General features: G+C 36.7%; 1 protein-coding gene across 1 annotated transcript in view; it reads left to right on the plus strand.

Annotated features, from left to right (window-relative positions):
• The window catches only part of SLF1 (SMC5-SMC6 complex localization factor 1), a 38335-nt gene extending 24396 nt beyond the window's left edge, over positions 1–13939 (plus strand). Inside the window, exons 12-18 of the mRNA XM_074166406.1 lie at positions 2772–2919; positions 5084–5229; positions 7195–7364; positions 7863–7996; positions 10050–10142; positions 10537–10719; positions 13455–13939. Of these exons, the coding sequence (XP_074022507.1) occupies positions 2772–2919; positions 5084–5229; positions 7195–7364; positions 7863–7996; positions 10050–10142; positions 10537–10719; positions 13455–13939 (1359 nt within the window). The remainder of the gene's footprint in view (positions 1–2771; positions 2920–5083; positions 5230–7194; positions 7365–7862; positions 7997–10049; positions 10143–10536; positions 10720–13454) is intronic.
• The last annotated feature ends 1595 nt before the right edge of the window (positions 13940–15534 follow it).

The raw sequence follows: 15534 nt of genomic DNA on the forward strand, positions 1-15534 counted from the left end.
TTGAACCAGCAGTAGAGTTGTAAAGCAGTAGAAGAGACTTCTTTTTAAGATTTAGCCTCTTGGGTTTGATAGCAGAAGCTATTTATATGCACAATGATGTTTCGTCATACATGGTAGTAATTCCCATTTTAAATAGAAATGCTTGCTTCTTTTCCCTTTTTAATATTGCATGTGTTTTCATTACTATGTTTTTATTGTTTTGCGGTTGAAAAGGAAAATATTTTTAAGATGTTAATATTTAAATATTTTTAGAACAGATGATATTCTCAGTAAATTAGAGTTTTTCCCCCTCATTTGTAGCATGGAACCAGTATTTTAAAATATTAAGGAGAAGCTCTTGGTTTGTACTACTCTTGATTTACCAAAATGGCAACCAAGCTTACACCAGTTGGCAGGTTCTGGTTTGTCTGTGTTGGTCTGCAGAGATACTTAGCTGAGCAAATGTAGTTGTAACTAGTTTATCAGCCACATTTAATATGCTGCTATATATCTGACTGCGAAACTTCATTAATACTTGCAGTATTAACAGTCATTATTTCAATCTGCTGCCTCAAGGTCAGCTTTCACTCCCCACCTTTGTCCTTGAAGATACTTCATAGATGAATCTCATGATTTAGAAATAAAAGAATGTAAATACTTGTGCTTTACACCTGTATCTACCTCAGATTACATCCCTGTGTCCTTGATCCTGTCACTTACCTCTGTTAAAATTGTGCTTATTTGCTGCATTTGTGTAATTTATTTCCTGCAAAGAACTATTGATGGAATTAAATTATTCACCCAGTATTTTGCTTTGGGGTCCAATGATAAAAGAGGAATGCATACTTAAGGGAAATTTAAATGCATTTCACAGGTTTTAAATTATTTCTTCAGTTTCTATTCCTGAATCCTCAGAAGATAGGGAGTAATGTAGCTTTTTAAATATTTAAATTCTAGTTGAAAAAAAAATTATTTTCATGTTGTTGACATGGCATATCGATGTTCTCAGTTGGTGTTTTTTTAAAATTATGAGATCTTACAGTTCCTCTACAATAAAATAATATGATACACTAAAGCAAGGGGCAAGCCAAATCAAGTTGAGCTGAACAGAGTGAAAGGAAGAAGGTCTGGAAGCGATTTCAGAGATCACATTCCTAACAGACTCTCCCTGGCCAGTTCTTAAAGGCCTTCAGTGATCCCCATGATTATACTTCCTCCCCAGACAATGTTTATTTGTAGTTGTGTTTATTCCTTTTCTTTTGAATGACAAGTAAGTCTGTTAACTGTAGGGATAGTATTTATGTAGGTTTTTGACAAACTACTTTGTAATCTTTTTATAATAAATCTCATCGGTGTCACAGTCTCTGTTGCTCTTACATATGTCTGATTTATTGATGAAGCTCAAACTGTTTCAGTCTTTGGTGCTTTTCAGCTCCTGAGGGAATCCTATTAAATTATTTTAAACCAACCTTGAACGTATTTTGTTCTCAAAGGACTATCAGACAAAACATTGACTGTGTTGTGGGGGCACAACGAAAGACAGAAATTTTGCTTCCTCTAAGTAATTCTTTAAAATCTCAAGCTGACAAATAAGTACGTACATACTCAGTTCAATTTCCCTCTTATCCAAAATTGTCCATTTTGAAGTACTCATTCTCTTTCACTAGATTACAATATATCGTCTGGTGCTCTAACGATTCTCCAGTAGAGCCTTACGTGCGTGTCTTTGGGCAAATGAATTTCATGTGTTCCTACAGTGGTGCACGTACCCTTCCAATTTGCGCAGACAAATACTGAATTTTCTGTGGTTGTACGTGTGGTCAGAGGAGTCACTTATTTCAGAATCATTGCATAAAATACTTCTAGATGTCACAGAAAGATGACATCTGAAGTAGAGATGAGTAGAGAGATCAGTTTTTCCTTTGCACAGATTAACTCAGACACTAGAAGCAGTGCTTTACACCGCCAATACTGATGGAGCGAAGTGCTCACGTGGGTGAACAAATAAATTTGTCTATCTCACGGTTCTTTCTGGGTAGCATGTTAAAGTACTGTATATTGACTTGATGCTTCCTGTAGACATCATGCTGTGGCTCTTTTATCCACACATGACCATTTTGTGCAGGTTCAGAGAAGACAAAGCTAAAACTAACGCCCGTAAGTGTGTTCTTTCTAAATTTTCAGCTGCTAGTCTCTTTGGAATTTTTGGTAGCAGAAGAAAGTTTTCTGATCCCACAAACTGTCCGCCAAAGTTTCTTCTGTGCAGGAAACTAACACCTTACATCCTTTCCCCTTTTGGCGCAGACGTACATGGTTAGTCACAAAAGGAGCTTTAATTCCGCGATGAAATCTTTAGGTAAAGAGAATCAGAACAGGGAGAATAAGATCACTGTAGTCGTTAAATTAAACACAAGGTTAACTAGCATAAAGGCAGTACTTGAAATCTTGCAGTTAAACAAAACCTAAGTTATAAAGAAATCACACTTGATACTGGTAAGCTTTGATCCGATTTTGCATTTGGTTTTATACAGTATGTTTTCCAATAACTTCCATTTCTCCAATGACAGGTCTTAACTGATGTGGCATCAATGGTGTATTAGTTTTGTTGACCTGGCTGCAACAGTTAGATTTTGAGCAGAAAAAGAAAAGCCATCAAAGAAGTGATATGGCAGCAGAATTGGCTTTTATCTAAAGAAGTTCTCTAGTGTTATTACTGGTACATTATCAGTGTGAATTTGTTATACAGTACAGGTCTATAGATACTCTTTTTGTTTTCCACCCCCCTCATTTAGGCTTTCACATGTGAAATAGCTGGTCTGTTAAATGCAATTCTTGGAACTGTAGTGGAATATTGGATCATCTCGAGTTTGCTTATGAACAGAAATGTGTTTCATCAAATAGCTGATGATTTGGCTCACTACATTGCCATTTCCTGTGATGGTGAGTGTTTGAAATGCCTCTTGAAGTCTTCTGTCAGATACATTGAAGTCCAGACTAAAATCCTCAGTTTACTTTCAGGTTATATTTTACCTTCTGCTGCAGCTGTGCAGTCTTATATAGTGTGATCTGTACATATGCAGGTGTGAGAAACTGTGTTATTGTGTGTATGTGTCTGTCTGTCCCAAGCAAAGACCAAACAGAACAGACTTTCTTATTAAAATCTCTCTGAATAAATCTCAGTAGGTGTTAATGTGAAAGCAAGACTACACAGTGTGAAGAATTAAAAAAATATCTTTGGAGTTTCCTTGTCAGTTTAGGAAGAGTTTTAAGCATATCATAATAAGCAGTTGGAGACACCGCAGCTCAGGCCAATTCTTAGGTGAATTTTTTCACTCCACAACCTTGATTTTGTTTGCTAAAGATACTTCAGCCTTAAATTAAGTCCAAAAGCAACGCTGAACTCTTGGACACATACAGACTTCAAATGAAACATTTCAGTGTCTCGTTCAAAATCTTTACACTTTATGGACTTTATTTGGGTGGTGGGGGAAAATTCCAACTAGTCTCATGAATCACTATTGTTCCTCTTCCTTAAGCATGCTAGAGAAAGAGAAATGTCGCAACTCAAATGAACCATTGTCATTTAACATGAAATGTCGGTTGAGATATCTGTCCTTTTAGCAGCTAGGGGACAAGGAACTCAAAAGACCAAAAAAAATAGTCTCAGGAAAGCTACTGAATGTTTATAATTTCATTTTCAAACTTAATTCCCACCAAAGATTTTTTTTTTCCCAATTAGGAAATAGTGGGAAAACTGTAACTGACCTGTTACACCTGTATGGTTATCCTGGTTTCAGTCATCATTTTCTCTAGATATAGGTATATGTAGGCTTCATTTAAAGTGTTGCTTCCTTCTCCTACCTGGACAATTGAAAAGAACTATCCTGAAAAAATTAAACTAAAATCTTAGTCCCTAGATAAATGTTTCCACTCCAGTCCTATAGAAAGCAAATTATCAGAACCATTATAACCTGCCCTGGATTTTAGAACACCAAATCAATTGGAACCTTGTAATATTTAAATCAATGGAGCTTTTAGTGTCTGCAGCTATTGGCACCTCTCAAACAGATATTCTAGCTTTCATATAATAGGGAGAATCTTGGGTATATGTTTCTGTAACACTTTCCTACTTTCCTGTACACAAATGAAAAATGATACTTCCTGTGCTCTCCTCCACCAAGAGCATTCACAATTTGGTTATAAAGAGTTAAAATTCTTTGACCTGTTGGTGAGCACTGTGGCTTGGTTCAGTCCGCAGCACTTAAAGCCAAAAAACGGTTACAGTTTGCCTGAATTCTGTCGCTGTTAGAGTAGGAAACATCTATACTCTCAAAACTTGTGCTTTGTTTTGATTGAATCTACAGATCAATTAATGTATGAGCACTTCTTAGCAGAACAGAATATTTCCTGAATAAAGACTTTCTTCCTCATGGCAGACCTTGCTTTCCAGAGGTTTCAGTTGCTATTTTGACAAAATTATTTTGCTAGAATCAAAATACAAGTATCACCCTAAGAAAAATCAGTCATTATTTCTCCTTTTCAAAAAAAAAAAGAGAGGTAGGACAGATGTATGCCTGTTATATATTGAGATAGATATACATTCTTCTGCCACTGTCTGTACTGGGTTTTTTTAAAACAGTATGAACTATTTGATATAATGTAGAATTTATAGGTCACCCTGCATTACTTGTGCATTTCTTTGTTCATGTATTATACATTTTATATATGAATTATGTTTGTATTGTGTCACAGATTTTAAAGATGATTACTTGCATAACTTCCCAAGTAAATAATTTAATTCTCAAAATCAAGGCGTAATTTTATAAAATTTTATTTAAAGGGTATTTTAAAAAAGGTTCACATAAAAAATGGTGCTTTGCCTTATAAAATGTGCTGACCATTTTCTTAGAAGCTGATCTTATCAAATGATGGATAAAATTTTTTTTAATATGAGTATTTTTAGTAATTCTCATAGAGAATAACTTATGAATCTGCAACAGCAGAAAAAAAAATCTGGAAGAGTTATCTTCTAGGTAACTCTAGGTGTACAGGTTTGTATATTCTCATTTTAAGGCTCTTTTCCTTCCCTTTGCTTTTTATCCAGATTTTTCGATATCTGAATTGAAAATGTTCATTTGTTCCATACCATCCCTTTGGCTTCAAATGTTTGTTGCAGAAGCAGTTTTCAAAAAAATGTGTTTACAGAGGAATATAGCTATTTCTAAAGAACCTCTTTCTCTTCAGAAAATAGTGAGTAAACCTTCTACTCCTTAATAATCTATCATACTTAGATGTTTTGCAAGTAATTGGATTCATTAAAGTCTTGGAAAATATCTTTCTTTTGTGGTCTAAGGTCATACTCATTGAATGTATTGTCTCCCACCTGTAGATAGACTCAACTGCATTTAAATGTCTGATCTGGGTTCAAAACAAGATTTTTCTCAGCACAGAATTTTTAATACCTGATTAATCTGTTTACATGCAGTTAACATGAAAAATCACAGTGGAAGCTTTTTAAAATAATCTCTGATTTAAATACTTTATTGCAATATTCAATTTTAATTAAGAAAAATGTCCAATATAGTGTGATTTTCACGGGATATCTTTTCCTTCAGGTTTTTGAAGAGGTGACAGTCTATTATTCTACTGTGTCCAAGCATTTGTTACATACAAGATCTCATTATTTTGAACCACAGTGTATTCCTATTAATTTCTCCTCGTAAAAAATATTTTCCTACTTGCAAATCTTTTCCTGCCTTCAAATCAAAAATTATGATAGTTGATGAAGAAATACATGATGAAAGCTGTGAAGGAAATTCTCAAAGTCATGACTGCTGGCAGGATGTAGGCAAATCAGGGAGATCACACAGGAATCACGTGCCCTAACTTACAGCCTCATTTCAGTAATCTTAATACTAAGGACTAACCAGAATATGGAATCCCTATCTTTTTCTATATGGCCTAAAATTCTATGGGAGGGTCAAAGAAAAACAAATTTATACCTTTACACTTTTTCCATCCTTAAGTTTTCCTGAATTTTACAGGAGTTTATTGTGAACCAAGATCATTGTTTATTAATACATCATGTTTAAACAGAGCTCGAACAAAAGACTGTCAGAATTTTAAAAATAAACCAACTATATATCTAATATTTAACATATGTTGCCAACACATATGCAGCAGCAATTGCTATTTTTAATATTGCTATGACTACTGATCACTTTCTGCAGCTACTTAAATGTAAATTTTTGTAGTGCATGAAACGGGTTCGTGTGCTTTTTGTGGGTTTCCTTAGCATTACAGTTCTTCCCTTCTCATTCCATAGAGTAAATATTAATTACTGTCCAGTTTTGCCAGCTTTTGTCATACAGGATGTTATCAGCTGGGCTGGTCTACTGGTTCCAATAGTGCTCCCCTACTCTTTGGGGGTAAATGTACACTGAGGGTGCAAATAAGGTGTCCCCCACCCATTGCAAGTTATTTGCAAAATCTACAGTGATCTGATAGATACTCAAAACCGTCTTTAATATCTTTCTTCAGATACAACCATTGTGTAATCCATGGATGACTTCCCTCACTAGAGTTTTTCCTGTGCTTTTACCAAACTGCAGAAACTTAGATGACTTTTTAAAGTGAGGGTTTGGGTGGGTTGGAAGCTCCGTATTCCTGGAAAGAAAAAAATATCTACAGTGTCCAAAACTATCCTAATAAAAGAGAGAGCACCTAAGAGATGACTAGTTTATTGCCCTTGCAATGCTCAAGGGCTTAATCCAACCCCTCATCTTAGAAGAGATGAAGGAGGGGAGTGAGTATTTCTTTACCAAATTGCTCCCTGAGTTGGGAGCAGGAAGCTTGTAAACACTTTCATTAAGTAGCCGAGAATCAATTAGCTTTACTTCGGTCTTCTGTCCAGCTAAAGTGATCAGAATTTCCTCAGCTACTAAAAAACCAAGAGAGAGGTCTAGAATTTCACACTCTCTGGCTCAGACACAGCCCACTCACCTCTGAGGCCAGCATGAAGAGTGATTTACAAGAACATAAGAAAGATTGCAGAAGACGACTTTATCTATGTGTGTAATCATTTAGGGATCATATTTTTAAAAACAGCAAGTTGTGGGTGGGGGATGACTGCATTGCATGCAGTGCAGCGGAAGAAAATGCCCACATTTTAATTTACTGTCTACAAAGTCATTGAAAATGTTGCTTTTGCAACAGGTCTGTTGCTATTTGCCTGCTTTGCGAGAGGTGGGGATACATGAGACAAGGAGGATGCAGAAAGCAAAGAAAATGAAAATAGGGCAACGGCCGTGCCCTGAGTCTCAAAGGGCATTACAGATGCTAAATGGCGATAAGCAGAACCAAGTCAAAGTGCTGCCTGATCTACCGTAAGTAATACCTATAACATCACCAGTTTTATTCTGCTGTGGGGGACAGCTTCTGACCTGACACATTTCTTGAACTTTATATGACCTGTTTTGTTGTCTGCAAATTACTGCAGCTGACAGAAAGCTCCATTGTAAACCTGTAACACCTCTGGGCTGGGGTTCCCCCTTTCTCCTCAACCTCCATCTCAGTGTATATGCAGACTGATCTGCTTCTATTTTCCCAGCATTAAATTTAAAGTGTACATAGACAAGTTGAACTGTTCGCAGAATTACCTTTAAAGAAAGTTTAATTGTGGGTAATTTAAATTTATTAATGGTTTAAATACAGTTATAATTAAATGACATAGAAATTATTTAATTAAGACATTTCAGAAATACCTCTGAAATGGATATATCTAAGTATGCTGTATGTACACATTTAAAAGCATGAAGTATATATACATTATCTTAAAATATAAAACAATGATTTTAGATGTGTCCCCTTTGCTCTGTTTTTAGTGACTTAATCTTTAATAAGTGCCCTACATTGACAAAGAAGCTTAGAACACAACCAGAAGTTGAGGCTTCATACACCAAAGAGAACTGCTATGTTTTGTCCGAAGAGGTACAGTTTTACAAGAGAAATATTAAAGGTATGCTTTAATTTTAGGTATGCTAAAGCATAAAGGTATGCATAAAGGTATGCTTTAAATTAAGATTAATTTATCTTAAGAACTTTATATGGTTAGAATTGGCAGTTTCAGATTTAAAAATCTTGTCCCGATGCATGCTGAACTAAAATGATGGCTTATGCCCAATAATTATTTTCTTATGGTTCGTCTTTCTTTTTTTTCCCAATGTCTGTTTAAAAGGAGGAACTGTATATATGGTGGGATAAAGCTGCCTTCTCCCTTCCCCTCCCCCTCCCAGATATTAAATACGGTGTACAGCTTGTGTGAGCTCATTCCAGTCTTGCCCGCCTTACTTTGCTAATCCACCTCAACCTGTGCTTGGTAGGATCAACGTCTTCTGATTTGAAAGTATAATTCAGTCTTCATCTCTTTCAGTCCTAGACATTTTGTGAACAAAGACCGAGGAGTATGCTATGTTACATAGCTGTGTTAAGCATATGGACTGTTTTCTTCCAGGCATTCAGCCCAGACTATGAAAGGCATTTGGCTTTTGTCTTAGCTATACTGGAACCCAAGTACCTAAGGAGTAAAACAGCGCTGCAGTAATTCATTCAGTTCCTACTTACTACACAAATTTAATAAGCCATACTTTACATGAGCCTTTACCTGAACAGAATTACTTGCTGGGACTACTTTTTGTCATCATCATCAGAAGCTTACCTATATTGCTTCAAATGCAGCTATATTAATCATGAAGCCCAAGAGAAGGCTTAGAAAAAAACTGGAAAAAGCAAGCTGGGATTGTTCAAAAAATTAAAACCAGAATTGTATCACAAACAGTGAAGGACAGGAAAAGCCCCGCACCCTCTTTTGGGATTTAAGAGAGCTTCAGTAACAGAGCCAGACCATGCATTTTTAAAATTGGTTCCCTTTCTCTCTATTGCTTTTGCAAGTAAAATTGATGTGAATTATTACATGCTGACTTCTACAAAGAAAACTGAGCTGAAGGACTAGGGCAAAAAAAAAAAAAAAAGGCAACTGCTTTTTTTTCTATTCTTCCCCTGCCAAAACTGCAAGTAGTATCTTCTGTTGAAAGAATGAGTATGGAGCTGACAGATTTACGTAGTGAAGGTATTAATATAACAAAATATACCATGTAAATCTTACCGCAATGGCTGAGAGATTTAGCCTGAGATATTTTTCATTTCTAAGATGTTTGTTGCATCGTCTTTCACCTGGCATCAAGATTTTCCTCTAGCTCTTGGTCAAGCCTAATCATTTAGTGAAAGTGAAACAGCGTTTAGAATGGGTCTGAAGTTTTTATCATGCAGAAACTAATGGTGTCTCTACATGCAAGCAGCAGTTCTCAGCTGCTTGCTGTTCAATTTTTCACACTTACTTCACTTCAGCTTTACATGGTACTAAGGCTTAGGTGTTTCTTTTTCCCCAGAGGATTTTCTTTATTATTATTATTATTATTATTATTATTATGACCCCTTCATTTATTTCTCTCTCTTTCCCCCCTCTCTTGCTACTGTAGCCAAGTCAGGCAGCCTATTGAGAAACAGCAAACCATCTGTTAACGGATTTGAAGTTCTGAATTATACTTGAGTGTGTAGAGGCACTCGTGCTTAGCCAGAAACATTCATTTGAATTAAGCTATAAATGCTGTGTAAAAAGAACCATACATTTTAACGCAGGTTCATGAATAAATTTAAGGGAGGGCAACTGCACTCTAAAGTTTTATTGCTTCAAAACCCAGTATTTTTGGTGTTCTGTGATCACTTGGTGCTTTTATAGTGTGATTGAAGCTTTAAACCTTGAACTGGGGGGAGATAATTCCTGTGTTAAACCGTTTGCAATACAATTTCATTGCTGGATCTCCGGTGGAACAGAAGCTCTGTGGGTTTTTTTTGAATTTTCTTAAAAGATGGTTAAACAGGATAAAGGAAAATCTTACTCATTATTGCATTTTCTGGCATATAGCCAGGTCTCCTAGTTCCAGGCACTTTGATTATTTTCTTTAGTTGCCATCTTGCCTAGTATAGTGTAATCTATTAATTTTTTATGGTAGGAGAGACAGCCCTGCATAGAGCTTGCATAAGAAACAAAGTGGAGAGATTGATTCAGCTTCTCTCTTCCCCTGGAATAGACATTAATGTTAAAGGTAAGTTATTCAATTTCTCTACAGAACTAAGAAATTAAGCCAGATAAAGAACTGTATTAATATTTGTTTGGTAATAAAGTTTGTATTTATACTATTAAAACTGTCTTTATTATTTTAAACAACACAGAATGAGGAAATTTTACCAAAAATTGAGGAAAGGTTAATTTATAGCCAAAGTGCATTTTAAAATCACATTTTGTATTGATTTTTAAAAACGCTATTTAATTTTTTTTCAGATGTTTTTCACTAGAATTTCTTGTTTTGAAATCACAGGCTGCCACTGTAGCTAGGATGAATACTGAAAAGTAAAGTGTTTTACCGTCTAATAAATTACGTTATTAACATTTTAGTGCTACTTCTGCTGTTTTAAAACTTCCCTTGATTTATAATTCAGACTATGCTGGCTGGACGCCTTTGCATGAAGCCTGTAACCATGGCAGCACAGTGTGTGTCCGTGAAATTTTGCAGCGTTGTCCAGAGGTAGACCTGCTCAGTCAAGTGGACGGGGTGACTCCTTTGCATGATGCACTGTCAAACGGACATGTAGAAATTGGCAAGCTGCTCCTTCAGCACGGGGGTGAGTGCCTTTATGCTAAACGGGCTTAGGGAAATCAGCCACCGCTCCGAGTTCCGTGTGAAGTTCGTGGTGTGTTTTTTTTTTTTTCCTTAATCGTTGCTTGAAATACAATGTTATTATGAAATATTTATTTTAAAACATTTTTAAGCCAAGCTGTTTTGGTCACAATAAAAATAATACTGTTTTCACACTTATCTTGATCAGATGAATATGAAATTAACCAGGATTTTCACATTTTTTTCCAATATGGTAATGTTTTTATTCTGCATTTTACACCATATGCATTGTAACTATATTCTCCAAACTCATTAATGAAGATAAAGATTACCTAGTCACCAAGCAAAGCTAAGGATTTTCTTTTGTTTTGATCTATTTTTACCACAGTGCAAAAATAGATCGGTAAATCTCTATATAATCATGTATTTCAACATAAATTTGTTCAGCATTTATGAAAATTAAGGTGATGGTCTTTGAAGAACACAATTAGCTTGGTAATTAGTTTAAGAAAGGAATCTATATTGTAATTGCGATAACTGCTGTTTAGGGATAGTAGTGGGAGGGATGCCTTAGTTTCTAAAAAAAGATACATTGCCCCTTAGGCAGACATATGATAAATGTTTTGAACAACATTTTTTGTTCAGTGACAGGGAACTTGTATCTTGCCTTGAAATATACTGTATCAATATAATTAACTTAGCATGTTTTTTTAAAAAATCAGGTGCAAAGAACGGTCTTGAATATCAACTCTTCCTTCTTTTAATTCATTTACTAAAACGAGTATTCGCGATATCCCTACCATCGACCCACTGTGTCAGTTTGATCTCTGTGCATTATATGCCGACTCCAGGTTTTTTTTCAGTCAGAATCATTCTGCATGTAGCCATGAGGCAGAAGAATGCACTGTATTTAGATGGCCTATTACTTAATTAAGGTAGAGAAACAACATTTTATTTCATCCTTCCGTATGACCTCCGTATTTACAGTCTTCTCCTGCCCCCTAAAGGCTATTTCTGTGTCTGTTGTGCGAGCACCGGCTGGTAATCAATACGTTCCTCTGCGGTTCTACCTCCTGAGTCTGCTGAGCCCCAGCTCTGTGGTGGCTCCCAGGTGTTCTGTACATCTACTGAGCCGTGTCCCTGACACGCCAAGCCAATAGCGGGGCTCCATCCCATCGCTCCAACTGATACAGCAGCCGATACCGGGGTTGAGCCCAGCTCCTCCATCGGAAATGGCATTGCGCTGACGGATATGCGTTTCTCCTCCGCTTCTGTGAAGAATAGGTGGTGGATGACCCCCGTGTCCTAGGGGAAGAGCTCTCCTCGCCCTTGCATTCATCAAGGCTTTTTCTGCCAACTCCAAGGCCGCGTGTGCCCTTATCTTTGCCGTTGTCACCAGCTGCGTTTTGGCCTGTCAAATAGCTGACAGGACTGCGGTGGGAAAGCATGTTGCCCCCTCAGTGTGGATTTACTCAGCTCAGTAATTTACAACACATCTCTGCGAAAACTTTTCCCACTTTCTGGCTCTAAAAACCTTCGGCTTGCGAGAGTTAATTACACATAATATGCATATGTATATATATGTATGTATATGTAAATATACATGTAATATACATATATGTATATATGTATATAATATACATACATGTGTGTATGTATTGTTTTACTCCATCAATGATTATGTATATGCATTATATACATAATATATATACATAATCATAATATGTATATAATGCATATACATAATCATTGATGGAGTAAAACAATACATCTTTAATCACAGCAAAGTTAAAACCTCCAGTATGGGGGTTTACATGCCAGTTACATACGCAGTATGGGTATGTAACCCGGTGAAGTACCTTTTGCAATTAAAATATATTTCTGAAAATGTATTCCAGTTAATATTTCATCATTACTTTAGCATAGTAACCCCAATTTATGCAAGAAGATTCCTGGTGGTGTTTGTCGTTGAAAAACACACCTGTAGTGTGTTAACTGCCTTCGTTTTTCCTTACTGGTACGGCTTTTCTTAAGCTCATTGAAATGTCTGTAAACTGTTTAAATATTAATAGCTCCATTGTACTAATAAACAGGAAAAGCCAAAACAATGTAGTATAGTCTGAACAGGTAAAACATGTCCCATTTACTTACTTTAAATCTATTTACTAGGGTAATTGCTTTTTGCATTTCAGAAGTCTGTTAAGAGCAAATTTTGAAACTCTGTTGTTTGGGGAGACTGGGATTCCTGCCTCAATAGCTTACCTTGCTGCTTAGCCTAGGACAAGGTTGAGCACATCATCCACAAAAGTAAAATAAAGACCATCATAGTAACACACCTTTAACTCAGAGTCAGTGTCGGCAAATAAGCTGGTCAATAAAATACTTAATGGAATTTTACGACAATAGTAACATTACATTTTTACTTGACATCATTACTTGACATTTTAGAATAAGCAACATTTTAATTTCTTTTCCATTTCTGTATAATAATCCTTGGCTTTCAACCTAGCAAAACTAGGAAGAAAATTAAGACAATATCATAAAGAAACCATTGCAAAGGGTCATTCTACATGTTCTAGATTGTGTTGCAAATGTGTAACTCATCAGTTACATCAGCATAACTTAGTACAAAAAGAAATTTAAACAGGCTAGTAGCTTCTAGCAAAAACCAAACGCAAATCTTGTTCGGCTGCCGAATCGAATGTGCCATTATTATTAATGTTTATATTTTCCCTGCAGGACCAGTCCTTCTACAGCAGAGGGACTCCAATGGAGAATTGCCACTGGATTATGTTGAGTCCGAGGCAGTAAAGCAAGAACTTCTGAATGTTGTTCATCCAGAAGAGAACATTGACAGCTTCTGTGAACGCACAGAACAAGATTTTTGCAGTCAGCAGGGAGAACTGTGGTTGATTTTATTTAATAAGATGCTGCTGAATTTTTGTTCAGTTTATAATCTGTCTTCACCCTTTACTTTAACTCTCAGAGAGGTAGCTTGTTCAAATGCACTTCCAGTAATAGCTCATGGTAACTGTAGGATGAAAAGTAGATTTTCTGCAGATTGGTTAGTTGATACATATTTTAAAGAGCTAGAAACTTTTCAAAAGCTACCACAGTTTCTTGAAGAAATATCTGCAAACATGTTATTCTTCCCTGGAGAACAGATGAATGCTTTATTAGCAACTCTGGAAACTATGGTTGAGGCATATCGTCTCTTTACTTAAATCTTTTTAGCAGTTAGCTTCCAGACAAGCCGCATTGGTTGAATCTTGACAGCCCTTGGCATTGGGCTAACTTTTTTTCCGGTAAACAAAGACGTACAAATTTCACAGCCCTACACATTAATATCTCCCATGTTGTTAATACTCTCCTCTGCCAGAACCTGGAAATCAGATGCATTGATGCAGTGCGTTCAAAAAACCAGTGCGTTTAAGGCCACATTTTTCCAATAATAGTGTCTTCTGGTGGTCTGATAGCTCTGGACGCCTGTCGCCACCTCAGAGGGGTGCTATATCCTTTGCGCCAAGTTAAACTTTGTGTTTTCTGTCCTGGAAATCTTTATTGCACACACACAAAAACGTCTGGAAAACCTTCTTCTCCCTCGTCAGCACTGTGGCACTCGTGGTCACATCCATTTGTGCGGTGACTGACTTGAGGACGGCGGCCCAGGTTTGCAGAACGGGTGGTTTGCAGAACCCCAGTGGGTACCACTGATTAGAGGCTTAAAATGATGAAGTCACCGTGCTCTTCCCAGGCCAGTGTTGCTGGAAGGGGCCAAACCCACCCTCAGCAGAACTTAGGGTGTCCTGGGCTCTGCATTGACTCCCGTTGGCTTGCAGTATTTTGATAAATCCATTACAGCAGCAGTGTATAAAATGATCTGGTAGCACTCCTGGGATTCCCTCAACTAAAGATGCTGGTGGAAGCAGTGGCACAAATCTAGTTGGCAGGGGAATTTACAAAGGATTAGACAAGACAGTTTAAGTATGTACTGGGCATCAGATTCTGACACTAAGTATGGATCTCCTTAAAAATTACACCCCATTTAATATGAGAATTTTGTTCTCCATTCTGTGAATACATGCAAACTACACATGATAAATCCTCTAAACTAATCCTCTAACCTAATTTAGGATTGTCTGCTACGTATTCTATCAGATGGTCCTTTTAATTAAGTAAGAAAAAGGGAAAATCCTGTGCTGTTCTTTAAAGGTATCGAGGCTGGTGAGGCAGCTGAACTACAGAATTGTGCTGCACAGGGCTGGGGATGCTGAAAAGCTACATGTTTTGAAGAGCTTCTATTGCACATTTATACAGCAACAATTACTCTTCTTGCCTTGCATCTTTGTAAAGGTCCAGTGCCAAAGTCATTTCAGACTGGGGTCTGGGAAGAAATGCACTTTTAAGGGAAGCTTATCCCTTCCCCTTCCAAGGGAAGAGAAGGAAGTGCCGCTTTAGAGTGAGGATACCTGATTTTTTTTTTTTTTTCCCTAACAGTTTCAGTAGTAGATCAGGAATAATTTAAAATCTTAGCCTTCAAAAGGAAGGTACTAATTAGCAGCGTTTCCAATTCTTCTGTAATAGCAATTTATAATATTAAAAAGAAAAGAACCCTAAAAGAAAGGGTGTGGATAATAGCTGCTTCTGAAATTGATGTTGCTTGACTAGAGGGAATAAGTTACGTTGATGCAGCTGGCTTGCAGCACATTAAAACTTCCTTTTAGCCTTTCTGCAGCTGAGATATATGATCTCATAGCAATTAATCCACTGAAGATGCTCAGACTGAGTTGGTCTTGGAACCAGACCTATGTTACAAATG

This window comes from Numenius arquata, chromosome Z (genome assembly GCF_964106895.1).
Source record: "Numenius arquata chromosome Z, bNumArq3.hap1.1, whole genome shotgun sequence".
Taxonomy (NCBI): domain Eukaryota; kingdom Metazoa; phylum Chordata; class Aves; order Charadriiformes; family Scolopacidae; genus Numenius; species Numenius arquata.